A 25,867-nucleotide genomic window follows, 5' to 3' on the forward strand; every position below is an offset into this window, starting at 1 on the left:
CCGGCAAGAGCCCCGGTGCGGGTGCATCGTGGCGGCCGTGTCCGGTGCCCCGTCCCTTGGGGCCGTGGGGCTGTGCCAGCCCGGCCGCCCGCCCGCCTTCCCCAGGGGCACGGGGACGTGGCCGCGCCGCAGCCGCTGCCAGGCCGAGGGCTGGCACCCGCACTGGGAGTTTTCTCCAGCACGCCTGGAGCTTGGCTCGACCGCAGGAGATTAGCTTCGTTTCCAGCTCTGCCTGGATTTGGTGACCTCTAACAAGCACCTTCCACCCCCCGCCCTGGCTGGCAGCCTCCACTCCTTGCTCCCGGCGAAGGGAGGGCGATGAGCTCCGCTCCCAGGGGCAGGACCACCCTGTGTCTCACCCTTACTGGGGAAATGGAGGCACTGGTGGAGAGCCAGGGGCTGGGACTGTCCCCTCACCCTCCCCAGCGATGGGGTGTAACCGTGCCCAAAGCAGAGCAGGGATTTTGATAAGGGACGGGGCAGGGGCAGGGTGTCCCCACGGTGCACCCCAGGGAAGGCAGGTGTGACACGACCCAGCAGGGTTGCCCCAGGCAGGAGGGGGCCGACGGGGCACGGGGCTGTGCTGCAGCCCCAGGAACGGCCCCGTGGGAGCAGCTGCTGCCCAGCTCCCATCCAAAGGAAAGCCCAAGGGCAGCCTGGCCAAACCCCGGTACCAACGTTTCCAGGAATCCTGCGGCACTGCCGCCCCCGCACCAGCTCTCCAGGGGACTTCTGAGTCACACGGGTCACTAAAAGCCGTTGCCAAGAGGAGAAGGCAACGGTTTTCTTAACAAAGCAGCTTCTGCCCAGCAAAGGCACATGAATCCCCTTCAAAAAGCATCACCCGCATCGAGGTACAGCCAAGAGTTTCGTCAGAGGCGACTCCTTCTGGCGCTTCTACCCAGCTCCAGCTCTGGGGGGGGGGCAGCGTTCCCCCAGCTACTGCCCTGAAACCCCCCCAGCTTCACCACTGCCAAACCAGCAGGACCAGGCGTGGCTTACGAGGAGATTTTAGCTGCTCATTCCAACCCCTCTGCCTCAACCCAAGGCAGCAGCGCTCAGGCCCTCGCAGAGCATCCCGCTTTGCCCTTTCACCGCGCCGGGTACCAGGCAGAGTCATCACACGCTCTGTGCTCGGGCCACCAGCTCCTGGCCTGGCAGAGCCTCAGGTGGGGGCAGTCCCACTCGGCAAAGAACGGCAGAAAATCGCAAGGTTGGGTTCCACAGCAGCGGGGAAGGGAGCGCAGCTGCCTGCTGGAAAGCTGCCCTCGGTGGCAGGAGCAGAGACGCAGGAACAGGCTCCGAGAGGGCAGGGAAGAGCTGCCACACAGCCCCTCCGGGCAAAGAAAATACTGGTGGAGAAAGGCAAAGACAGAAGGTTTGCTTGAAAAGTTGCAAAAGGATTTCAGAGCAGGGAACTGCCCGGTACCACAGTTGTAGCTAAAACCACCTTTTCCCTCTTCCCGAGGCAGCGGCTGAAATGCCGCAGGGAGGCAGCACTGGAGGGACGTCCAACACCCGCTTCCGCGTGCCCAGGGGCCCCCACGGAAGGAGCTGCTGGCGCACCCAGGGCAGGGGGCCCTGTGCAGCTCGCCTTTCTATTCACAAGATAAAAAGACAGCACAAGCGTCCTTTTAGGCCAGAAAAGGTAAAGGAATACGAAGGAAAACGCTAAGCTTTGCGGCATTCAGGAGCTCGGGGCAGAAGCTGATGAAGCCGTAAGCTGCTTTTAACATCAGTTTTAAGGATGACAGATGGAGGCAAGGGAAAAAAACCCAACCCACCCAGCTCTCTCCTTTAGCCTCCAGTGGATTTGAAGTCACACTGCTGTGTTTTAAGTGAAGCTTTTAATGCTGACCCCATTGTCGGCCACCTGCTCTTCGTCCCCACGCTTTCTGCTGAAGCTCTTTAACACCCTTAACGAAACAGCCCTCTCAGGTGCTCCGCCGGGAAAGCAGCCAGCACAAACAAGGACCTTCGTCCAAAAGTGAGCCGCAACTCTCCGGTACGATGGAAACGCCCGGCTTTGAGATCCAGATGGCTGCAGCCCCGCAATTCCCAAAGCCGCGGAGGTGATTAAAGACCCAAGTCCCCATCAGCCTGGAAACAGCCTGGAAAGAGCCTGGACTCGGGCCCAACTGGGCTCTCCCAGCTCTGCCCACCCCTGCCAGGGTCCCGAGGGGTTCTCACCCGGCCGCCTGCGCCGGCTGCGGGCACACGAACGTCACGCAGCTGGGCCAGCTGGGCCAGCAAGGTGTCCTTCCTCCCCGGGCCCCGATTCCGGCACCTTACAGGAAAGCAGGGCGCTCCTTCCCATCATTTAAAGTTACCTCGGAAGCAAGGAGCAGAGAACAAGGCAGGAAAACCAGCGATTGCCCACGGGGGTGTCTTTTCAAGCCGCGGTGTTGGCGAGCAGCTGCCCAGCGCACCTTCTGCTGCAGGACAAGCGGAGTTAGAGAAATCGCTGAGATTTTAACTATTTTATCATAGAATACCAGCTTGGAAGGGACTTCAAGGATCATCTAGTCCAACCTTTTGAGGTAAAGAACACTGTTTAAATGACACGGCCCAGCACCCCGTCAAGCTGAGTCTTGAAAGTGCCCACCATGGGGGAATCCACCACTCCCCTCGGGAGATGAGTCCCATGCCCAATCATCCTCACGGTGAGGAAGTTTCTTCTGGAGTCCAATCAGAACCTCCCCAGGATTACCTTGTACCCATCGCCCCTTGTCTTTTCCCTGTGACTCCTCGTAAAAAGGGAGTCTCCGTCTTCCGGGGAGCCTCCCTCCACGTACTGGTCCATGGCGAGGTCTCCCCTAAGCCTTCTCTTCCCAAGGCTGAACAAACCCGGTTTGCTCATCCTTTCCTCACGGGGCAGGTCTTCCTCTGCTCCCCTTCGCTCCCGTCTCTCAGCCCGCAGGAGGCTGCTGCAGTTGCCGGCCGAGAGGGGACAGACCCCGCTTAGAGACCCCCACCCCGCTGCCGCCGCCCTCCCACCCCCAGGACTCCTGCCGAGGCCGGCCCGCGCAGGCCGGGGCGGGGTGCAGGGCAAGGGGCCGCTGCGGGGTTCCGGCAGCTCCGACCCCTCGCAGGGTTCCGGCAGCTCCGACCCCTCGCGGCAGCGCACGCCGCGGCTCGCGTCCCCCCGTACGGCGCGGCGGGTCTTGCGCCACAAAGCGGGTTGGGTCGATGGCACCGCAGGCGGCCGCCCTTCCCCGCTGGCTCACCGGCACATGCTCTCCTCCCCCCCGCCCCGGCACCTCACCGGCTTCCACCCGGCCTTCAGCCCCTCCGGGCGAGACGTGGGACATTTGGTAACCACCATTTCACCATCCTCCCGCTCAAGGGATCGAGGGAAGCCAGCAAAAGCTGATTTATTTTTTTTTAAATGAGAAAGTTCAAGTTCCAAGTTTATCCTTGGATTAACAGCAGGTTTTAAGAAACAGTTTTTTAAAAGAAATAAAGTTAAAATCCCAGACAAGGCACCTCCATCTCGTATTTTTTTGACACAGACACAGCAGCACCGGCTCCCACGGAGCGAGCCAAGCCGTGGGAAGCGGGGATTTCTGCTCAAGAGCCGGGAGCCTCCAGGAGAGGCGGCTGGTCCCAGGCTGCAGGCCCGGCCTCGGGAGCCCTGGTTTCACCAACAGGGTCGCGTGTGAGGAAGAGGAGCTACAGCGCTGCTGCGGCAAGCGGCCGGCCTCACCCCGAAAGCCCCGGGCTCCCGTAAGGCTCGTGAATTGGGTCTTGCACGGCCCCAAAGCCGAGCAGCAGAGCAGCTTTAGGGCTGGCACCGCTGCGCTGCGGAGCCACGAGTTCTGCTCTAGGTGGGGAATTTGTAGGGCTCGGCCACACGGCACAACCCTGCCTGAGGGAGTTTCTCTTCCTTCCAAAGTTAATTCTATTCCCGGCCTTCCCTGGCAGAAGGTGCTTCTGCTACCGGAGAAGTGGCCAAAGCCAAACCCGTGGCAGCAGGAGCAGCTTCGGAACAGCCTCCCACGTCACCAGCGCGGCTCCTCACAGCCAGGCTCTCTCCTGGACACGCGTCACGGCAGCGACACGCAGCCTCGGAGGGGGCAGCGGCAGGACACCGCTGCTGCTGAGAAGCCTCCTGGTACTTCTGGGATCACCCGAGACAGCCTCGTGCCGCATTACCCCCGTTCTCCCAAAGTTTGCCCTACTTTGAACACCAGCTCCTCTAGAACTACAGCAGCAGCCAAGTTCTCGTAACCACGACACGAGGCCAGCTAGGTTACCCCGGGGGGAACACAACATCTATGTACAAGAAACAATCTCCCCTTAGACCATCTACGAGAGGCTCCCACAGCGCAACACCGGTGTTCAGCGAGGTGGGAACCTCGAGCTGGAAGGAACAAGCTCCCGTTTCGCGTCACCACGACGCATCAGGCTACAAAACCACAGAATCGAAAGCTGCAGCTGAGGGAAAAAAAACCCAACGAAACCCCCCAGCAACAGGCTGCCCTTTAGCAGAACCAAGGTTTGAGCACAATCCAGAGGATTCAACTGCAGCGGCATTAGCTTCGTTTGAGTGTATTTAAATAAAATAAAGCATTTTAAAAGTAACAGGCACTAAAATACCCACGTCCCAGCCGAGCCCCACGAGCACGGCACGCACAGCCTCTCCCCACCCCTCCCTGGGCAGACTGTTGGGCCGTTTGAAGCCATTTCCACGAAGCAGCGTAACAAGAATATTCACAAGGGTCAGCTCCCAGCCAGCATCCCAGTTACTCGGTTCAGGCCCGCAGCCACGAGCTCCACAGTGTTCCCAGCGAGACAACCGGCGGGGAGGGAGCCGGTACCGGATCACCACAAGCAAGGATCAGGCACGTCCCCCTCCCGCTGCAGCCTCCCCCCCCACGACGGGCCGCCTCTGCTCGTTCCGTGCAGCGCTCAGAGCTTCTTCAGGCGGCTGTACAGTTCCCTTTTGCTCTTCTCCCCCGCCCAGGTTCGGCTCTTGGTGCGGAACCTTTTCAAGTCTTCTTTGAAATCCTCATGGTGCATGGGGCGATAGCTCTGGGGCTCGCAGAAACTCTGGGGACAGAGGAGCGGGTTTCACCTCAGCAGTGATCCGAGACTCACCGACAGAGCCTGGCAGCAACTTTCCAACACCGCCGCCAGACGGAGCAGGAACAGCCCCCCCGCCCTGCGCAGGAGCTCCCTACCAGGCGCCCATCACGAAGCCAAGCGCTGTTCAGACGACAGCCACCGCGGCACAAAGCGCCTCCAGCCCCGTGGCTCACAGCCCTCGCCCCAAATTCCCTGGCAGACACCAACACGGAACCTGCCCAGCGCTCCCCTTGCCATAGCACAGCTCCGGGGAAGGCTGGGGGCTCCCAGGCCCCAGCACCGCAGGCGGCCGTCGGCTGGTCCGTGCTGCCACCTTGAGGCCCTCGGTCCTCCCACCTCGGCAGAGGGGACCCACAGGGCCGAAACAAGACCCGGGCACCCACGGCCACAGGGGAGCCAGAGGAAGGCAAGGAGAGCCAAAACAAACCAGGACGGCTCTCACTGCCATCGACACCAGCGTCCCCCACGGCGGCCCGAACGCTGGGAGACCCAACACCCCGCTGGGAAACAGCCCCCGGCCACGGATCGGCTGCATCTCTCGGACCCCTCTGAAAACACAGCCCGTTGCACAACGGGAAGGTGACCCACGAGAGACCCCGAAGTGCGGGGGCCTGAGAGGGGCTGCAGTGGCAGGGCAGAGCCTAGTTCGTGTCTGCAGGGCAGGAAGAACTAGCTGGAGGAGGAGGGCACAGCCCCTGAGCCGCTGAAGCGGCAGAAGCCAAGTGATACCAGAAACACCCTCCCCATAACGCTGGGAAGAGCTGCTGGGCGTTTTTTAGCTTCCTTTTCTGAATTAGAGGCTGAGAACGCAAAGCTCAAGTTTTTCAGTTTTGCTGTTTCAGTGTAACAGGAGACTTCAGGTTTCCGTTTGTCAGATGGCCATTACTGTCAAGCCTCCCTCCCCTCCTAGCCCTGGCAGGCTGAGCAGTCCTAAAGGGCATTTTGGACTCCTAGTTGTTATACAAAACTGCTTTCTGCCCTTTTCTTTTACTCTGGAGAACCTTTCAGCCGCGGCAGCGCGACAGGGCTGAAGCAGGGAACAGGCTCGGAGCGCCTCGCCGCCGCTGCCAGCCACCACAGCCACCCAGCGAACGACAGGCTGCCCCGGAGAGAAGCCTGATGGAGTGTGACTGCATCAGCACTATTCAGCTATCGTTTCTGAGGGGGGAAAATGAATTTAAGAGACCAGCACTTACCCGGCACCTGGAGAAGAAGTCCTTGTAGCCCCCCTTGAGGACATAAAGCTCGGGGTAGTGGAGGTTGGGGTACTCGTTGCCCAGCCTGTCCCGCTCTCTCACAAACCGACACCTGCAGCAGGACAAAAACCCCGCGTTCACCAAATAACACAGGAAAACAGGGCGTGGGAAGCGGCCGACCAGCCACGCTGGCCGCAAAGCCGCGGCCAACTGGTTTTCCCTTCCCGTCTCCAAGCACCCCAGCCCCACTCCGGCGGGGCCGTTCACGTCACGGGCTGTGTCACATCCCTGCCAGTGGCGACACCCAACATCCACCCGTGACACACGGCGCACGAGGAGGCGGCCGGCACGGTAACGGTGCCACCCTGGAAGCTTTGCTCTCGACCACAGCGAGCTCTGGTCTAGGGGAGCGTGGGGTAACTCACATTCGAGGGCCCCGCTCTGAAGAAAACTCGCAGTGGAACACCACAATCACTCGCTTGTTCTCCGAGGGCTGGATGGGCTTCTTCAGCAAGTAGTCCTCCACATCCTCTTCCATGTGGAGGTTTACGGCACCCTGTAAAGGCAGAGTCACGCCTGAGCCCAGGCAGCGAGCGGAGGAGGGCAGTGACGAACCAAGCCCACGTCCTTGCAAGCTGGTTCCTCGTCCCGGTTTCCTGGGGGAGCCCTGGCAAACCCTCCCCAGCCACTGGGAACAGCTTCAACCCCGAACAGAACGGCACAGAGAGCCTAAGGCTGACGCCGGGTGACCTGGTCCTGTTTCACACGGGCCTTTCAACAGCCGTGGGCTGTGGCTCGGGGGATTTCCCTTCCCACCTCACGGCACCCGAGCGGGCCGGCCAGCCTGCTCAAGCAGCAAACCTCCAGATCGACTTTGTTCTGCACAGCCACTTGTTCTCTGAGGTCTGGGGCTTCAGTGGAGTTTAATATTCCCATTTCAGCTTCCCCAGGTGTCAGGATGCTGCACACCAAGTGCCTTACATCCTCCTCCAGAACCGCCTCCCCGCCGGCCTCCTCTGCTTAAGGAGAGCGGAACGTCCCTCCTCGGAGGGAAAAGCCACTTTATGAGCCAAGTGTGAGCTCAGCGCCCCGAGACCCGCGCAGCACGTAGGTGTAAGGGGATGGCAGACCCCGTGGGGCCCTGGGCTCTAACGTACCCGCACGGCCTCGGATCCTGCTAGCAAAGAGCGGCCCCACACGCCACCAAGGGCCCCCAGTCTGCAACTCCAGACACCCCTGAGGTGCTTTTAGAGGGTCAACGTACCTTGATGTGTCCTCCTTCGTACTCGTATGGGTATCTACAATCAATTATCACGCACTCCTTGATGAAGCTCGCAAACTTCCCAGTCAGCACAGACACAATCTGGAAAAAAAAAACCAAACAACCACCCACCCCAAACCCCCAGAGTTCAGTTGTTTCAAGGTGGTTTTATGTTGTTTCCGCACCCCCACACCCCCCCCAAAGATTTTTTTCTTTTTGGCCCTGCAGCACATACCATTTCCGAGTCGATGTATTTTAAATCTTGATGTTTCCCATCGACAGTGTGGAACAAATAACCCTACAAGACAGAGAGCACTGCACTGAGAAAACGCAGGCCAGTGCCCAGCAGTTCCTTCTGTAACACAGATATTTTGTTGACAAGAATCTCTTCAGTGAAGCTCAAGAGCTAAAACTAAGAACTCTCAAATTCAGGGATAGAGTTTTATTTCTGGCTCCTACTGAAGGGATTGTGCAGCTCTTTTTGTACAGGCACAAAGGAATCGCTGTGTTTCACCGATGAAGACTCTTATCCCTGACAGCCGTTCCCAGTGACGTACGTACTGCTAAAGGGGGGGAAGTGCTTTACTTGGGCTGGTTCGAGGCATCTCTACCAAGGGAGGCTGTTAAAACACTGGAAGTAACACTCGAATTACCTTTGAGAAGTCCCCAATAAGGTCCCTCTGGTCGTTGTCCAAAATGCTTTCGATCTCGGCCGCGGAGGACTGCGTCTTTACCATTTTCAGACTCTGGGGGAACACGGGTTGGGGATCAACGCCGAGCACCGGCAGCAGCGAGATCCTTTTCCCACAACGTGACAGAAAACTCAGCGTTCACTTCGAAGCCCTGAACAACTCCTCAGCCTCCCCTTTGGATTCAGGCAAGGCTCTCCCAGCGGGCAACTGCCACGCCAGCTCCCCCAAACCCCCGCCCTCCGCAGAGCACGCAGTCCTGCTCGGTCAGCAATTCACCCGGAAACGCTCTCGTTAACCTTCAGAAACCAGACACCCATATCAGATCCTCTCCTCAGCAACTCTTGTTACAAAGCTGGACGCCAAGCCACCCACCGTTGAGTCCTCGGAAGGTGTTCCAGGCAGGCTTTTCCTCTTCTTGCTTTTCTCGGGAGAATTCTCTTCCTGGGATCTCTCCGTCCTTTTCTGGGTGGTTCTTCCTACACGACTGGGCAGAGATGAGGAGCCAAACAACCGGCATCGTTTGGCCTACGAGGAAGGAGAGGAGTTAGGAGCTGTCTAGCAAAGATCTAGATCAGAATTTAAGCCAGCCTCGGACTACCACGAGCTTTGCCTCACACGAGGCCTCCCCGCTGCACAGCGGGACGTGAACGGAGCCGGCTGAACCCGGAGCCTACGTTTCCAGCAACACTTGTTGCTTGCTGCGGGGACTGGGTGAGCTTGGGGCACCACAAGCAACAGGATGAGCCAGCAGAGTGCTCTGTACCAATTAGCAGCCAACCAGCAGACTAAAGAGCCTAAACCCCCTCTGCAGTCCCTTATCAGATCAGGCTAGAGGTGTTCCAGGCAGGTCTGGGCAGAACGGGCTCGGGAGGGCCAACAAGCATCTGATAAGGGAAGTCCAGAGCATCTGGCATTTGTGAAGTGGGTTTGTGAGAAGGAAGCGAATGCCTGGATCCACTGACGAAGTCTTCCAGGGAAACAGGCTTCAGAGACAACAGAACCCCAAGGGGGCGTGTGCCCTGTCTTGTTCCGCTGCTCCCGTTGGGGACAGAGGCTCAGAGAGGGTGGGATCACTTGGCCCGGGTGGGATCACTTGGCCCGGGTGGGATCACTTAACGGCCGCCAGACCAAAGTCCCCGTCTCTGTTCTGTCGCGCCCTCGCAGCACACTCACCCGACTGTCCGTTTTCCTCATGACCAGCGGGGCGGTCCAGAGGCTCGCCACATCGGGTGGCATCTCCTCATCGTTCTGAGGAGGGAAAAAAGAGAAAAAAAAGAGAAAAAAAAAAAAAAAAGGGAGTTCATTCTCATCCCCTTCACGGTGGGCAGAGACGGTGAATACGGGCTCCGCACAGCTCGGGCAGACGTTCCAGTTGAATTCAGCTGTCAGCGCGGTTTTAGGAATTTAACTCAATTACTCATCCAATGCTCAGTGAAATAATGGATCCAAGGAGAAGGTAAGTCACACCAAGTCACTGATTGATTAGCAACGACGTTCCTCCGAAGCTCTAAGCGTTTCCAATTCAGTTACAAACAGCCTTCTATTTAAGCGGCTGGAAAGCAAATATCACCTCTCGCTCTTTCAGCGAGTTTCTAAAGAAAAATGCCAACTGTTCAGATCGTTCTCGCTAGTGCTGCAGCTCATCTGCCGTAGGAACAGCAGCAATTCTCGAGCTACCGCTGTTCATGCACCAGGGAAAGCCCTGCCTGTGCTAGGAAAGAGCACGCAGAAGACAGAGACGCTGCGATGCAAGGGCTGGAAAAGATACCTCGCCCTCACGGAGTCACAGAGCCACAGAATCGGGTTGGGACCTCAAAGACCATCCAGTTCCAATGGCCCCATGGCAGGGACACCTCCCACCAGGGCAGGCTGCTCAAGGCTCCATCATACGTGCGCCACAGACACGCGTGTTGCCAGCCCGCTAACGCCAGAGCCGGCCGCGCAGCGTCTGTCCTGCTGCCTTCGCACGTACCTTCCACTCTTGCTCATCCAGCAGCTCCAGGAATCCATCGTCATCTTCGCTTTCGGAGGAAGCCAGAGAAGGCTGCTGCAGGAAAGCTGGCCTGGAGTTTTCCTGTTCGCCCGTGGGAATCTGAGACGAGACAGTCAGTCCTAAGGACAGCCCCCCCGTCACTGCAGGGTGCCGCGAGCAGAGGCGACGCCACGCCTGCCGCTGCGCCGCAGAGACCAGGGCGGCTGTTCCCTGCCTTGGGCAAACCCCAAACCGAGCCCCAGCCCTTCTGGGCGCCCCATCGTCCCGCCCATGCCTGCCTCCATACCAGCATCTGCTCTAGTGACAGTGGAAACCCTCACAACCCAAACTCCTCTCCTCCACACCGATGCCCACACTCCCTCAGCTTGCTGCAGCATAACCTCGGCTCTGGAGTGACTCGGCTTTCACAGACCACGGAACAATCCAGGCCTCAAACTTCTGACCACCTCAGGAGCCAAATGTGAGAAGAGTTTTCTTATCTGGCAGCCAGATAAGATCTCCTATTTGCTGTGTGAATAGGGGTCATTAACAGCATTGTCTTTGAACCTTGATGCAATTTTTCTTCCTCCCAGCCAGCAGAGGCTTAGGTGAGAAGTATTTGTGAAGAGACTGACTTGTGAAGAACAGGGTAGTACTCACTGCCTGAGCTGGGGATGAATTCTGCTTCGGTCCAGGAACCCCTTTTCCATCACGGGAGCGGCCGGGCACAGAGAAACGAGAGGCTGGCTTCGTGGGCTTCTTAAACTCAAAGGATTCCTGGATTAAAAAGGAGCAAAGCGATCGCTTCACCAGCGCCACAGGCTGCGCGAGCTGCGAGGATCGCTGCAACCTTTCAGGCTTTTTTAAAAAACGACCTGATGCTTTGGATTCGGGTTCCCTGCTGCCCACAGGAATAGTCTGAAGGCGAATGTTTTCGAATTAGAGTCGTTACAAGAGTGATTCATTTAACATCATCAAGCTCTTATCCTCTTGATATCACCTACGGGCTTAGGGCTTTTCTATTTCTTTTGTCAGCCAACTCCTCTGCAAAACAAATCATTTCCAGAGGCGGCCAAGGCCGCCTCCCGACACGTGCTCTTCGGTAGAGAGCCGGCTGAGTCCCACCGGCGGGATTCCAGCCGCGAGGCCTTTCAGACCACGCAGCCAAAGGGCCGTTTGGGCTGTGAGGAACCAGGGCTCCCCACGCCAGCAGTGGAAAGCGCTGAGCTGATCTACCTGAACAGCTTCCCGGGGGCCCCCCCGCAGCTACCCACCACCAGCAGCACGAACACGTTGTCCCCCGCCACGGCCGGGATGGAGCCCAGCTCGGCAGCGCGGAGGCCGGACTGAGCAGCCTCCCAAGGATTTATTAACCCGCAATCAGCTCGCAGTCACTGCCACCGGTGCCGTCGCCCTTCCCTGCGAGTTCCCCCCCGGGATAAGCTACACACAACGTTGTTCTGTCCGAGCGACAGCCTGCCTGGGCGCAGCAGCAGCCCCTTCCACCGCGTCCACCGCTACGGGCTGCGCTCGGGCAGCTCCCTCGGGGCCGCCCCTCACGCCGCACCAGCGCCGGCAACGGAAAGCAACACTTACGTTCTCCTTGTTTTCATCTTGTTCCAAGGGCTGGAAAGCATCACCCTCCAGAGAATCGGAATTGTTTCTCTTCAGAGCAGGACTGGACCCCAGGAGGCTTTGCTACAACGGTGACACCGAAGCGCCGGTTCAGAATGGTGCAAGACTGCGCGAGACAGCCTTCGCACAACTCTACTTTAAGCAAAACGGGTTAACAAGGACTGTGAGGTCTCTGACTACCAAGTGGTGCAACAGAGGTACAGGAGTCTCTTATGCCGACATCTCGGCACAGGTACCAAAGTGGCACACCGCCGAAGTTTCAGGCCAACTTGAGGAGATTTCAAGTTTACAAGCTGAATTTCAACAGTTTTCATTAAGTACTGCAGCAGCTGTGCTCGAAGCCAGAAAACTAACAAGTTATGGAATGGATCCAACTAAAAACACGTCACAGGCTAAATCCTTTAACATTTACACGATATCAATACCACCCTCACTTACTGGCAGGGAATGTATTCTTCTGAAAGGCATCCGAAAGCTACAACGAAAGAGAACGGAGATTTATTTCAACAGGTTGTTTTAAAAGACAGTAACATGAGCAGAACTCACTTCCCGCCCCCAACGAAACTCCAGAACCCACAACAGTGACTGACAAAGCAGTTCAAACAGAAACACACTCACCTCAGCCGGCTGGATTCGAGAATTGCCTTCTCAAACCTAAAAGCAAGCGAGACCCCCCCCAGTGAGCACCGAAGGACAAGACACCAAACCTCGATCCTGTATTTAAGTCACGGAGCGTTACACCAAGCAGAAGCCAACACGCTTCTTGGCGACACTTTGTCTTTCTTAAAAGCTATTTATAGTCAGCTTATCCCCCCTGCCACTGGTTTCTGAAACACTAGGCCAGACTCCTTCTCCCCCTCCTGCCCCCAAATTCTTCCCAGCATTGTTTAGGCAGGCAGCTAGGTGGAAGGAAGAAAAGCTCAGTGCATCAGGGACCAAGGGCATCCATCCCCCATCCCCGGGGATGGAAGATTAGGGGGAAAAAAATAATCAAAAGGCACCTTCAAAGCTCAGGGCAACTGCCCGGTCCCAGTTAAGGCACACACAAGCAGAAATCCCAGTGTAAGCGTTGAGTGAAAACCGCAGCTTGCACACGCCGCGCTGCAGCCTCAGGCCCCCGGCGGGCGTCAGCCCTTAACTCGGCCCCGAGGCTGGTTGAGGACTCGGGACACAACGGGACAGACACAGGGCCGGGACAGACACAGGGCACCGCAGCACGCGGCTCTGCAAGGCCGAGAGAAGAGCCGCTGCGCACAGGCCAGGGAAGGAAAAGCCACGTCCAGCCTCTCGTCAGCCCACGCCCGTTAACGGCGCAAGGGGGAACGCCGGGAGTCCGGCTTCGCCCGCGGTTACGTACGTTTCCTCCATGATATCGTCCGAGGTCGCGGGACCGGGCGAATCCAGAGCACAACCTGCAGAGGAGAGACGGGTTTGCTCCTGAGCGGTATCTGGGAAACGCGGAGTACTGGACGCTGCCAGATCTCCTCCGGAAGAGCCTGAGCTCAGGAAGCCAACGCAGAAAGTCCCCACCTCTGCGTGGAAGCGAACGGCAGCTACAGACACTCCAGGCCGTTGTTAGCGCTCGGGGAAAACCAGGAGTAATCCCAAAGAGCGCCCCTAGAACGTCACACAACGGTGCTGCCACCCAGCACGGCAGGCTCCGCGCTGCTTCCCTCACACCTTACAAACAAGCAGCTCAGCCCTGCAGGGGTTTTAAGCCACGTTCAAGCGTGACACGCAGCCTGCCTAAGCACGGGTCCCCCGGGAGCTGCGGCACCACAGCAGCACCCGCAGCCGGCCCGCAGCTCGCCGCCACGCGCTCTGTACCATCCCGGCTGCCTCGGCGGCTGCGGCCCAAAACAACTACAAAGAACTGACTTGAACCAACACGACAGGTAGTGGCCCTGGCCCAGCAGAAACCTCTGCCAGGGGTGTTGTGTAAGCACTTAAGAGCTGCTTTGGCGGCAAGAAATCGGGAAAAAAGCCAAGAAGAAAGTGAAGATTTAGCAGGCTTGGTTATTCCAGCCCGCTCTGTGAGCTACACTCGTGTTTTAGCAGTCCATAGAGTTCCTTTGAAGGCTGAAAATACCACGCACAGTCAGACTGGTGTGTAAATTCAGGTGGAGACACTGATTTCCATCGCTGGGCTGGACCAATGAAGTATCAGAAGCTTCCCTGAGTCTCCCAAGTTACGAGGTAACAGCTTATTTCATCCTCACTGATAAAGCACTTCTAGGCAAGCACTGCTACCGAGATGCCGCTCCCCAGGTTTCAGATAAACAATCACCTCGTGTTAACAGAAAGCCACAAAAAAAAACCCCAAACCACGAGCCCAGCCCTGCTGCATGGCCTCGCCTCGAGCGTGCGGAGCAGGTTAGCACAGCTGGGGTTCAGAGAGAGAAACCACACGGCGACGACTCGCTGCCACCAGGAGTCATCACCCTCCGAGGGGCAGAAGCTCGAACGGGCCCCGCATGCTGACAGTGAGGGGTGACACGCTATCTCCCCGCTTTCCAGCCCACAGCCCCAACACGCCACTCTAAACCCTCACAAACCAGTATCTGCAAGACACCCCAGACTAGAGAACGGCGGGAGCCCAATTCACCGGTGAAGCCTATCTCGGGCTATCTGTAGGAGCCTTCATCTCCAGCCGTCCCTGCTGCAAGGCAGGCCGACAGGCTGACGGTAAGGTGTTGACCCACTGCCACGTACAGAGCAGAGCGTCAAGGCAATCAGAAAGCAGCAGTGATAAACAGCGTGCTGGAGCACAGAGCGCGACAGGACAGCAGCCACGTCCCAACAGCCTTCCTCAGGAAAAAGCCATCCCTACCAGAGTCCCCCTGGGGGGGCAGAACCAGTTTTTCCTCCCCCCTAACTCTGCTGCTAACACACTGCAGGACAACCAAAGCAAGAAAAACCCCACCCACCACCCAAACCCCGAGCTGCAGAAGCTTGATGTTTGCCTGCCTCCCTCCTTTCAGGAGGGCAAGGATGAGAAGCGGCTGCAGGGATCGCAGGCAGGCAGCACGAGTTCTCTCCCCAGACCCTGGAAGCCACGTAGAGACGGTGCTTTTCATTCCTTACGCGTTATTTATTAATTGCAAGCGCCGTACCTGAGTCCGTGGATTCCGACGACACTGTTCTTTGCAAACCGTTAGCGCTCTTGTTTCCCAGGTCTTGCTCAGCGTCCTCACGCTGGCTGTAAAGGCAGACAGGTATTTGTTTGAAACGCTCACTGAGGAGAGAGAGACAACCCAGGAGTGCCTGGACGTGGACCTACAGCACAGGCAATCACAACCCGAAACCTTCATCGTCAGCCGAGCGAAAGGGTCCCTGCTGGGCCGTCCTGCAGCCTCCTGAGCTCCGTGAGCTGCTGAGCCCCCGGGCAATGCCCCCGCCAGATCACCACGCTGAGAAATACACCCAGGTCCAACACCTACAGGGGCTTGAGTTTGGGGTTTGGGCTGTTAAACCTGCGCACGCAGTGCTGGTAACATCAGAAGTTGGGCTCCCAAAACAGAGGCAGGGAGGGTGTCATTGAAGACAATAACTATCCTTGTTCCCTTTCTGGTCACCTCGCACCAAGCTACCAAGCTTTTGGCACAGTAACTGCCAGGGGTTTTTTTGAAACCTGTGTTTTAGAGCCTGTCCTGAGCTTATGCCCTCACAAACAAAGGTTCTAACACAACAAAGCGACAGACCTTGCCATAAAACTTCAGGAGCAAAACCAAATTAAGTGTGCAATAGGTTACTGGTGCCTGGAATCACATTAGCACCTCCCTACTGTCCTTCTCGGGACCACAACCCTCTCGTTGGCAGCCACCCAATTATTGTTTTGCAGAGAAAAATTACCAAACTTCTCACTCAAACTCATTTTTACAAGTAGGGAGCTCTCAAATTTTATCTTATCAACTAAGCAAGTTGTTCTCTGCTCACATAACCACCAGACCAGTCTAAACCATTCCATAGGTGGAAGGGCTCGAGGTACCCAGAGCCTGAGCGACACCAGCCCCAGGCAGGGACCTCAAGGCAAGCTCTCCTGCCCGACTGCTCAGCCACACGCATGTTTCAAGCGTGGGCAGGGGTCACAGCAGCTTCAATACAGAGAGATATACATCTCGTATGTGGCCTTACTCTACACGAACTTAAATGAAAAGCCACTCGAGTGTGGCTCCTCCATCACATGGGTTAATTAAAAAAAAAAAAGCACCAGGGCACAAGCTAGGGCTGCAAACCCAAAGGACAGAAGAATGAACAGGGAGGGGACTGGTGCGAATAGTTTACAGGAATTCCTGAAATCTGCAGGCGAGAAAGATGATAAAGCAAGGAGGTGATTACAGAAGTGAGAATGATATAAAACCAGCAAACAAAGGACAAATACCAGGAGGGCCACCAGGAGCAGAGTGGGCCAGGGCAAAAACGCAAGAGGCAAACGGCAGAGGTTACTGCAGGAATATTGAGGTTAAAGGAGTTGGAGATGAGTCACAGCAAGGTTGGAGTGAGCATGGCTGGAGTTATGGGGGGAGAGGAGCGGCAGAGCCCAGGACTGCAGCATTTTTCATCTGTGAAACAGTAAAGAGAGGAGGGGTGTGCAGGAGCAGGGCGCGAGGAGCTGGGTCACGGGAGGCAGGCAAAGGGTGGCAGCGGGGAATGAGGAACAGAGCCGGGATAACGCAGCTGAGGGGGCGCAGCAGGGGACACAAAGGTACCAGCATTCATTCGTGGGAGAGGGGAAAGCGCCCAGTCCTGGGGCCGGGCCCAGGAGGGAGGAGGATGCCCAGAGCAGAACCGGGGGGAAGATGGTGGCACGTGGGGGAAGATGGCCCGCAGCGCTGGAGCCAGGGCCGCCGGTGGGCTGGGGGGAGCGGGGGGCAACCTCGGGGCTCCCTAGGGAGGAAGGGGCAGCGGAGAAAGGGGGATGGCGGCGAGCAGCGGGGCGGGGGGGGAGCTCTGCAGGGGTGGAGGCCTCGGGTTTGCAAGGGCGGGGGGGGGATAGGAAGAACTCCTCGAGGCCTCATTTGGGGCGGGGAGAAAGAGCCCCTCAAGGCCTCGCTTTTTGGCGGAGGGTTAGGAGAAGAGGCCTCAGTTTTAAGGGCGGGGGGTGTTCGGAAGCGGAGAACGCGGGATGAGGTCCTCAAGGCCTCACTTCTGGGGGGGGGGGGGAGAAGGAGATTAAGAGATCCTCAAGGGCTCACTTTTTTTTTTTTGGGGGGGGGGGGTAGATGAGGTCCCCGAGGCCTTGCTTCTGAAAGAGGGGGGCAAAGAAGGAGAAGAGTTCTGGAGGCCTTGCAGTTGGGGAGGGGGTGGTGTAGCAGACGAGCTCCCTGGGGCCTTGTGTTTTGCTGTTGGGGGTTTTTTTGGTTGTTTTTTTTTTTTTTTTTGGGGGGGGGGGGTGTTAGGAGAAAAGTTCCACAAGGCCACAAGCAGGAAGGGGGGGGGGCGGGCGGTAGAAAGGAAGGAGAAGAACAACTCCTCGAGGCCTTGCTTTATATATTGTTGGTGTTTTGGTTTTTGGGTTGGTTTTTTTTTTTAAATGGGGGGAGAAGAGCTCCCCCAGGCCTCGCTTCGGGCGCGGGGTGGGGGAGAAGAGGCTCTCGATGCCCCGCATGGCGGCGGGGGGCCTCCCTTAGGCCTCGCTTCGGGTCCGGGAGGGAAGAAGCGGGGGGGGGGGGGGGGGGGGGCAAGCCCCTCGAGGCCTGGCTTTTGGGGGGCAGGGAGGATAGCAGAGGCCCTCAGTTGGGGAAGGCGGGGGAGGGGGGGGGGGGGGGAATGCCCACTTTGACTGACCCGCGTCCCAGCTGCTCCATGGTGAGGCGGAGGTCGGAGACCGGCGAGAGATCGGCGGGAAAGAGAGACTTGACCACGGCGGGAGAAGCCGGGGAGAGAAGCAGGAGGCGGCGGCGGTAAGAACCGCCCGTTGCGGGATCCATGGAGCCGAGCGGAGCCGAGCCGAGCCGTCCTCCTGTCAGCACGGCCCGCACCGCTTTGACCCCCGCCGCTACCCGTCGGCCGCTCCGAAGCTGGCGCCAAACTCCCCCTCCACCAATCACAACCGACGTTGGGAGGGGGGCGGGTGTTTTTGCTTAAATCCTCCCGCCCACAGCGCGCGCCCCGACCAGTAAAAACGGCGGCGGGCGCCTCACTCCCCGCCTCCAGCTCGTGCTTGACGTCGCTCCTGCCCAATGGAGAAGCCAGCCAATGGGGAGCCTGAAGTAGCACGGATACGTGCCGGGGACTACATTTCCCAGCGTGCAGCACGGCGGAGGTCAACGCGTAACACGCGTTTCCCTCCTCCGCGCTGCACGCTGGGAAATGTAGTCCCCGCCTCAACTTCGCCGCCATCTTTCCGCCTCTCTCCCTTACCCGCCTTGGGCCTGAGGGGAAACGCGTAAAACTGGGGAAGACGAGGGAAAAAAGCGGCATAAACTCAGCAGGTAACCGGGCCTCGGTGAGCCCAGGAAGCCTCCCCGCATCCTTTCTCCTCAAACGAGATCTTTGTGAGAACAATAAACACACAGCATCCCCAGGGAAGCAGCTTTTGCGAGGCGTGGAAAGCAGCAGCCAGCGCGCAGCCCTGCGATGGGGCTCGCGGGGGCGATGGCCCTTGGGAAATGGGAGATGAGACTTGAATGCACGAGGTGCAGAAAGCAGGCACAACTGGGCCGCTCCAAATAACCTCGCTGTGGGCACCCTCTGCCTTCAAGAGACTGTGGTATTTACCCAGGCACTGCTATTTGCCTCAAAAATGGACACACAGTCAGCTTTTCAGAAGACCCGCTGCCCTGCCTCGCCTTTTCCCTGCCCACAGAGCAAGATGGAGGCAGCGATGGTTGTGCTGTGGAATGGAGGGGTCTCCTTGCGTGGGTCGTCCCTCAGGCCTGTGCGGCTGTGGACCCTGCAGGTGTGGGGGGAGCAGTCCCAGCTCCGAAACCCACGGTCCCATTTTACAGGCGGAGAAACAGGGCGATACAGCGAAGCGCTCTGGACATGCACCGTGGCTCCAGCAGGTCGCGCGTGTCGTCTCCTCACGGAAGGGTTTGCAGATCTCTGCTGTCGAGCCGCGTCCCTGGCAGATGCGCTCTGCCGGATCCCCCCGTGGTGGTTTTGGAAGCCGCCGTCTCCAGCTGCAGGGCTGATCACGTCGGGTCCCACGCTCAGCCTGACGCAGAGATGTAAAGGCCTTGACAGGGGATCCCACACCTCCAGGACACGACCCGTGTCCTTCCGCCTGGCCCCCGCCACCCGCACCATTCTCCTGGTTCCTGGATTGGACAACATGGCATCTGCTCCCTCTCTGACCACTCACGATCTCACGGATCCCCATCACACCCCCACTGCTGCCGCTCCTCCAGCCTGGCGAGGCTCGGGCTGTGCCCTCACTCCAGCTCTCTGGTCGGCCCTGTCCCCTCCCTGAACATTTTCCTTTCAAGCAAGTTTTTACAGTTTGACACGAGCAGTTACCACCACTATTACCAGCTCCGTGCCCCCACCCCGAGTTCCTGGGTGCGGCGTGGCTGCATCCCCACACTGCCCACAACGCAGCACACCACACCGAGCCAAAGCGAGCCATGCAGCGCTGCCAAACGCCGGCACGGGCGATCACAGCATCTTCCCTGCCTCTCTCCTGCCCAGTTATGCAGGTCCTCAGTGCCCGCAGGGACAGCTGGGACATCGTCACTGGGAGATGCGGCCAGGATACCAGCATGCAGACACCCCCCAGGCAGGACAACACATCTTTAATGCTCCAAAGGCCTCAGCAGGAGGACATGCAGCAACGTGCAGAGGGGACCCAGACCGGGAAGAGCTGCAGGCAGTTTGCAAAGCGACGCCGTGTCATTCCCGCGCCTCTTGCCTGCTCAGCTAGCCAAGGGCACGGGCAGCGGGCCGGGACGCATCTGACCCCATCAGGCACACAGCTGGATGGAGGTTTCTTGTGACCAGAGCCAAAAGTACGGGAAGACCTTCTCGGTGAAGGAGGCCTTGAACTGCAAGATCTGCACCATGGTCTCTGCGTTGTAGAAGGTCACCTGGCCCGCTTCGTAGTCCACGTGGACCCTGATTCTCCGAGGCCCTTCCTTCAGCGCCAGCGAGGCAGGGGCCACGTGGAGCGCCGTGTACTGGCCGTCCCAGTCCAGCCGCAGCGCCCAGATCTTCCTCATGGCCATGGTGAGTGGGTCCTTCCTCTGCACGGACTCCACAGCCACCCCCACGGCCCAGCTGTCCCCATCCCCTACCTCCAGCTCCCAGTAATGCCTCCCAGCTGTGAACCCCTGGGAGCCCAGGACGCTGGGGCTGCCTGTGAATCTCTTCGGGGTGTTGGGGAGGTTTTGGTGTCCGTCTCCCAGCCGCACGGTTTTGCAGTCCTTCGAGAGGATCAGGTAGGGGCTTGCTGTCTCTGGGTCCAGCGTCACCTTCACTAAGGCACGAGACAGAGAGAAACGTCACTCCGCTGCCCACCGAGGAGTGACCCAGCACCTCTCCCTCCTCTTCCGCGGGGCTGGGACACGTCCTGTGAGCACAGCGGGCACTCGTGCCCCGCGAGCGCACACCCGCAGCCCCCTCGGGCAGCATGGGGCACGGGGAGCTCGCTGCCCTCCCCGCCAGGACCCACGGGTGAAGGGATGCTCCCTGAAGGAGCACTGAGCCAGGCAGCGATGGACTTGGCTAAACCTGCTCTGCTCATCCTGGGGTATTGCTGGGTCTCAGCGTGACGGGGCTGCAGCCAGGCTGGGTGTGGGGGAGCCATATATCCCCGTGGGGGTGAGGGAACATCACCTGCAAGGCAGCAGTGGTGCCACGCCAGTCCCTGCTCCCGTGACAAGGGGGACAAATGCTTCCCAGAGGGTAAACCAGCTCCTAACCCCGCTCTGCCGACTGCCCAGGCCATCTCTCTGCAGAGCCAGAGCCACCCGTTCATGTGGGATGTTCTGCTGCCATCCCGTGGCCGTCCCACAAGGCCACAGGCGTGTCACCCCGCAGTGCCACCCACCCCAGGCCCGCTGCTAAACCCACTCCTTTGCAGCCCCGGCGCACGGCGGGGACCGCAGCGTGGAGGAAACTGAGGCACGCCTGTCCTGTGCGGGTCCCTCACCCCGAAAACTGAGAGGGACAACGGCACTAGGCAGACCCAAGCCCTGCGACGCTGCCAGGACCCCGAGCACCAGCAAAAGCATTTCTGACCTGTGCCCAAAAGCCAGCCCAAAACGCTTACGGCCGCTCTGCTCAGCCAGTCACAGCCTCACGCGTCGTGGCGTGAGAAAAAAGTCCGCAGAGACAGGGAAGCCGGGGGCCTTGGGGTGCCCTGGCCCTCGTTTGGCGTTAGAGGACAGCGTGGCCGGGCACTGCCTGGCATGGGGACAGCCCTGGATTTTTACAGCGGGCCTAGTCAGAAGGAAGGGACCGGGGTTTAGACGGACCCTGGATTTAGATGCTGCGGTGTGAGCCCATCTCTGCCCCAAGGACGTAAAGAAAGTCACTCTGGAAGGCATTTCTCCCTCGTTTGTGCCCAACAGCTCCAGAAACTTACCCCTTTCTCTGTCCATCTTGCTCAGCAGGTTCGCTAGAGGAAGGAAAGGAAAGGAAGGCGCATGAGTCTCTCGCCTCTTGTGGCATCTTTCCCGCCCTGCACCAGGACAGCAAGCCAGGCGTGGAGCTCGCTCCCCAGCTCCCACAGCCCCAGGCTCCAGCAAATCCCACCTCGGAGACGGGTCCCGTCGGGAGCGGGCGTGTTTTGCTCTCAAACCCCCGGGCAGAGGCACCAGGCAGTGAGGGTCTCCCGCTGCAGCTGAGCCCAGGGGGAGCAGAGCACGGAGACAGCAGTGCCTGGTGCTCCGGGGCAGCAGCACGCCCGCCTGGGGCCTGGCTGCACAGCGAGGCATCGCTCACCGCTTCTCCGCTTTACCTTTGAATTCGGCCACCGCACCCACGACCAGCTGGCTCGTCTCAGAGAGGCTCTCCACGGTCCTCTGCAGCTCCAGGGAAACCGGCTCTGGGATTGGGGCCTTCACCGCCTCGCAGCTGCAGGGGGAAACAAGACGGAGAGGAGCTGTGACCCCAGCAGCCAGCTTGCACCCAGGGCCAGGACGGAAACGGGGCGGGGGAGAAAATCCCCTAGAGAGACAGAACTCAGGGGAGCTGTGTCCCAGCTGTTGGCACGGGAACCCCGCCTTTAACAGGGGTGCAAGGACCTCTGGTTCCAGAGAACACCCAATTCAATCCCAAATGCTCAGCAGGGCAAAGCCACCTCCCTCCCAGCTGCCGCTGCTCGGCGCCTGCAGCGCTCCCAGACCTCTGCCCCAAAGAGCCGGCGGGGGGAGAGCGACGCTGAGCCCCTGTCGTACCTGCTCAGGGTTTTGCCGACATCCTGGAAGAGAGAAAACACCAGGTCAGCTCTGGCACCGCCGAGAAGGGCCACGGTCCCCGGGGCAGTGAGTTACGGTCGCTCCCGTCTGCCTGAAGCAGGGCGATGGGGACTGGGGAGGGGGGGGTCTCTCCTGGAGACTCTCCAGTGACTCGCTCGCCCACCTCCTCGCCTTCCCTCAGCTCACGCTGCAGGCCCAGCCTCACACCAGCCACGCCACGCGCCGCGCTCTCACAGCCCGGTCACTGGCACACCGGCTGGCACCGGGCCGCCCTTCGCTGCCAGGCTCTGGGCCGGACGGGCACCGGGGCCACAGAGGGTGCCGGGTGGGTGACGCAGCCTCACGGCGGGGGGTCACAGCGCCCGGGTGGGTGACGCGGCCTCACCATGAGGAATTCGACCTCCGGCTGGTCACGCTTCTTCTCTATCTCCACTATCAGCGTGTCCAGCAGCGATTTCCTCTCCGAAACATCGGAGACGTATCGGCGGCGCTCCTCGGTGAGCTCCCCGTGCGCCCGGTCGAGCTGGGCCAGCAGGACGCCCTCCTGCTCCCGCAGGAACTGCTGCAGCTGCTCGAAGGTGTCCCGCAGCCTCTGCCGCTCCGAGGCCACCTGCCCCTGCAAGGCACCGGCACGGAGGCCCCTGAGCCATCCCGTCCTCCGGCTGCTCCCGCACAAGGACCTGGGGCTGCCAAGAGGGGGGCGAGGGTTGGGGGGAAAAGGAGAAGAGTTTTGGGGGAGGAAGAGCTGGAGGAGTGGAGGGGGGAGAGGGGCAGAAAGTCTTGGGTGTTGATGGACCCAAGATGACAGCGGAGTCTGAATGACAGCGGCAGGGAAGAAGGATAGACGGGCGGGACAGAGGGGGAGAGAGTGGGGAGGGGGAAAGGTGGGACGTGCCGGTGAAGATGGGTGGGCAAGCAGGCAGAGGGGCTCGGCGTGCCCATGGAGAGAGAAACGCGTACCAGCAGGCCATCGCTTTTCTTTTCTCCTTTGGGCTTGAATTCTTCTTTCTCTTTCTGCAGAAAAACCAGGTTGCTCTGGAGCGTCTCCTGGAGAGGAGGCGGGGGGGGTGAAAAAAAGCAGCGTATTTGGTGATTTTGGTGTTACATTTGCAGGAGTGAGATGATGTCACACTGTGGGGACAGCACGGCTCTGCAGGGTCACCGGGGGTGGGTTTTGAGCTCAGCTCTGCGGGGAAGGGAAGAGCTGGGAGGCAGCACCCACCTCTCCCCAGGCAGGCCCTACAGCCGCCCAGCTGGTTTGGCCGGAAACATTTCTGGAATAGCTTCATGTGGAAACCTTGAAGTTTGTGGTTTGGGTTTGTTGGGGTTTTGTTTTTGGTTTGTTTTTTTTTTTTTAATTAGGAAAAACAACTTTTGGTGTTGGAAGTGGGATTTGTGGGAAGAGGCTGGCAGTGACAGCAGCACTGTGTCTCAGGCACACTCCATAAATTCGCTGGAATATTAAAAAAACCCTCGCGCTCCTCCAAGCCATGCCCTGTGGCACAGCGAGCTGCTGGCGCGGGGGACCCCAGCCCCCATACGGGTGGGGGAGAGACTGGGGGTGCAGGGGGCACCAGGGACCTTGCAGTGGCCACAGCGGGGTGAGCAGCGAGAGGGACCCGCGCTCCTAGAAGGGCTGGGGGGAGGCAATGGGCAGCGAGAGCCACGAGAGAACCAGCAGCCCCAGCAGGGTGGCGGGGATTCGGGACCCCAGCCCGTAGCCAGACGGGGACCCCAAGCCACGGCCAGATGGGGACCCTAACCTGCACCCAGGCAGGGACTTCAAACCCATACCCGGATGGGGACCCCAGCCAGCAGCTGGATGAGGACCCAAATCCGTGGGTGGACAGGGACCCTGACCTGTGCCGGGAGGGGACCCCAGCCCACGTGCAGAGGGGACCCCAAGCAGTGCCTGGAAGGGACCCCAGCCCATGCCCAGAGGAAACCCCAGCCTGTGTCAAGGGGACCCCCAGAGCTGTGCCCAAAGTGGACCCCAACCCATACCCGGAGGGAACACCAATCTGTGCCCAGAGGGGACCCCAACCTGTGCCCCAGGGGGACCCCAGCCCATACCAGGGAATGGCCCCCTCGCACCCCTCCAAGGGTCCCCAGCCCCTGCCCAGAGGGGACCCCAGCCCCTATCAGGGAAGGGCCCCCTCGCACCCCCGAAGGGACCCCAGGCCCTGCCCGGAAGGAACGCTGCCCTCTTCCTGGAGGGAACCCCGACCCGTGCCCCAGGGGACCCCAGCCTACGCATGGAGGGGACCCCAACCTGCTCCTGGAAGGTTCCCCCCAGCCCCTGCCCACAGCGTCGTGTCCCCCCCCCCCCCCCCGCGCCGTCTCCCCCGTACCCGGAGCTGCCGGGCGGCCTCCTCGGCGGGGCGGGCGCGGTGCTGGCGGTGCGGGGGCTCCTCTCGGCAGAGCGGGCAGAGCGGGAGGCGGCAGCTCTCGCAGAAGAGCGCCAGGGCCTCGCCGTGGGCCTGGCAGCGGGGCCGCCGCGCCTCGTCGCCCAGGGCGCCCGCCAGCTCCGCCACGGCGCCCAGCGGGCGGTTGGGCCGCAGCGAGCCCGGGGCCACGGTGGCGCGGCACTGCGGGCAGGCGGCGGGGCGCGGCGGGGCGCCCAGCAGGGCCGCCAGGCAGGCGGCGCAGAAGCTGTGGCCGCACTCGGTGAGGACGGGCTGGCGGAAGAGCTCCAGGCAGACGGGGCAGGTGGCCTCGGCCTCCAGGCGGTCGCCCAGGTCCAGCACGGCCCGCGCCATCCCGCTGCCGGGCCGGACCCGCGGGGAGGGCCCGGAACGGGCGGGGCGAGGGAGGGGGAGAGGGAGGGGGAGGGTGTGTATGGGGGGGGGGTGGGGGTGGGAGTGGGTGTGGGTGTGAGTTTGTGAGTGTGAGAGTGTGGGTGTGAGTGTGGGGTGTGAGTATGAGAGTGAGTGAGTGTGTGTGGTGTGTGTGAGTGTGAGAGTGTGAGTGAGTGAGAGTGAGCGTGGGGGGTGTGTGAGTGTGTATGAGAGTGAGTGTGTGTGTGTGTGAGTGTGAGAGTGTATGTGTGAGTGTACATGTGAGAGTGTGTGTGAGAGAGTGAGTGCATGAGTGTGAGAGTGTGAGTGTGTGTGAGTCTGTGTGCGTGAATGAGAGTGTGTGAGTGTGTGTGTGTGAGAGTATGTGTGTGACTGTGTGAGAGTGTGTGTGTGAGAGTGTGAGTGTGTGTGAGTCTGTGTGTGTGAATGAGAGTGTGTGAGTGTGTGTGAGAGTATGTGTGTGACTGTGTGAGAGTGTGTGTGTGAGTGTACATGTGAGAGTGTGTGTGAGAGTGTGAGTGCATGAGTGTGTGTGAGAGTGTGAGTGTGTGTGAGTATGTGTGTGTGTGAGAGTGTGTGTGTGAGTGTACATGTGAGAGTGTGTGTGAGAGTGTGAGTGAGTGTGAGTGCATGAGTGTGTGTGAGAGTGTGTGAGTGAGAGTATGTGAGTGTGTGAGTGTATGAGAGTATGTGAGTGTGTGTGAGAGTATGTGTGTGACTGTGTGAGTGCGTGTGTGTGCCTCTGTGTGTGTGCAGGCACGGCCATGCACATGTATGTGCGGGCGTGTGCAAGTGTGCTGGCACGCGCACACACGTGTGCGAGTGGGACAGTGTGGGCGTGTGTGTGTGTGCAGCCGTGTGCAT

The 25,867-nt window shown here is 59.7% G+C and overlaps 2 protein-coding genes across 3 annotated transcripts; both read right to left on the reverse strand.

Annotated features, from left to right (window-relative positions):
• Window positions 1–4,897: 4,897 nt before the first annotated feature.
• CDC25A (cell division cycle 25A) lies at window positions 4,898–17,774 on the reverse strand. Of its 2 annotated transcripts, none has more exons than XM_086466616.1 (16): window positions 17,632–17,774; window positions 14,958–15,043; window positions 13,202–13,256; window positions 12,463–12,498; window positions 12,283–12,319; window positions 11,806–11,907; window positions 10,870–10,986; window positions 10,210–10,329; window positions 9,411–9,485; window positions 8,610–8,762; window positions 8,199–8,291; window positions 7,781–7,843; window positions 7,549–7,647; window positions 6,710–6,840; window positions 6,285–6,396; window positions 4,898–5,052 (listed from the first exon to the last, which is right to left on the reverse strand). In XM_086466616.1, exons 1-16 carry the CDS (start codon window positions 17,772–17,774, stop codon window positions 4,912–4,914), a joined length of 1,563 nt encoding a protein of 520 aa, XP_086322742.1. In that variant the 3' UTR covers window positions 4,898–4,911. The 2 variants fall into 2 exon arrangements, with proteins under 2 accessions (XP_086322742.1, XP_086322741.1); XM_086466615.1 differs by having other exon boundaries at window positions 10,210–10,349; window positions 10,866–10,986.
• A 1,789-nt stretch (window positions 17,775–19,563) lies between these two features.
• Window positions 19,564–24,964, reverse strand: LOC104349785 (E3 ubiquitin-protein ligase TRIM7-like). Its single transcript, XM_086466617.1, has 7 exons — window positions 24,557–24,964; window positions 23,166–23,252; window positions 22,591–22,821; window positions 22,185–22,207; window positions 21,746–21,861; window positions 21,371–21,403; window positions 19,564–20,260 (listed from the first exon to the last, which is right to left on the reverse strand). The coding sequence occupies exons 1-7, from the start codon at window positions 24,962–24,964 to the stop codon at window positions 19,749–19,751; spliced, it is 1,410 nt and encodes a 469-aa protein (XP_086322743.1). The 3' UTR covers window positions 19,564–19,748.
• Window positions 24,965–25,867: the final 903 nt, after the last annotated feature.

This window comes from Leptosomus discolor, chromosome 6, assembly GCF_034619465.1.
Source record: "Leptosomus discolor isolate bLepDis1 chromosome 6, bLepDis1.hap2, whole genome shotgun sequence".
NCBI lineage: Eukaryota > Metazoa > Chordata > Aves > Leptosomiformes > Leptosomidae > Leptosomus > Leptosomus discolor.

Bases quoted from the DNA above. Each gene is read 5' to 3' on its own strand.
- CDC25A (XM_086466615.1), bottom strand. From the start codon at position 17,774: ATGGATCCCGCAACGGGCGGTTCTTACCGCCGCCGCCTCCTGCTTCTC. The intron at 15,044-17,631 runs GTCAGTCAAAGT...CTGCCTTTACAG, and splicing joins ATGGAGCAGCTGGGACGCGG to CCAGCGTGAGGACGCTGAGC. The intron at 10,350-10,865 runs GTACTACCCTGT...GGCTGTCCTTAG, and splicing joins ATCCCCAGCTCAGGCAGTGA to GACTGACTGTCTCGTCTCAG.
- LOC104349785 (XM_086466617.1), bottom strand. From the start codon at position 24,964: ATGGCGCGGGCCGTGCTGGACCTGGGCGACCGCCTGGAGGCCGAGGCC. The intron at 22,822-23,165 runs GTACGCGTTTCT...GGTGCCTTGCAG, and splicing joins AGAAAAGCGATGGCCTGCTG to GGGCAGGTGGCCTCGGAGCG. The intron at 21,862-22,184 runs GTACGACAGGGG...TTCCCCCTGCAG, and splicing joins GTCGGCAAAACCCTGAGCAG to CTGCGAGGCGGTGAAGGCCC.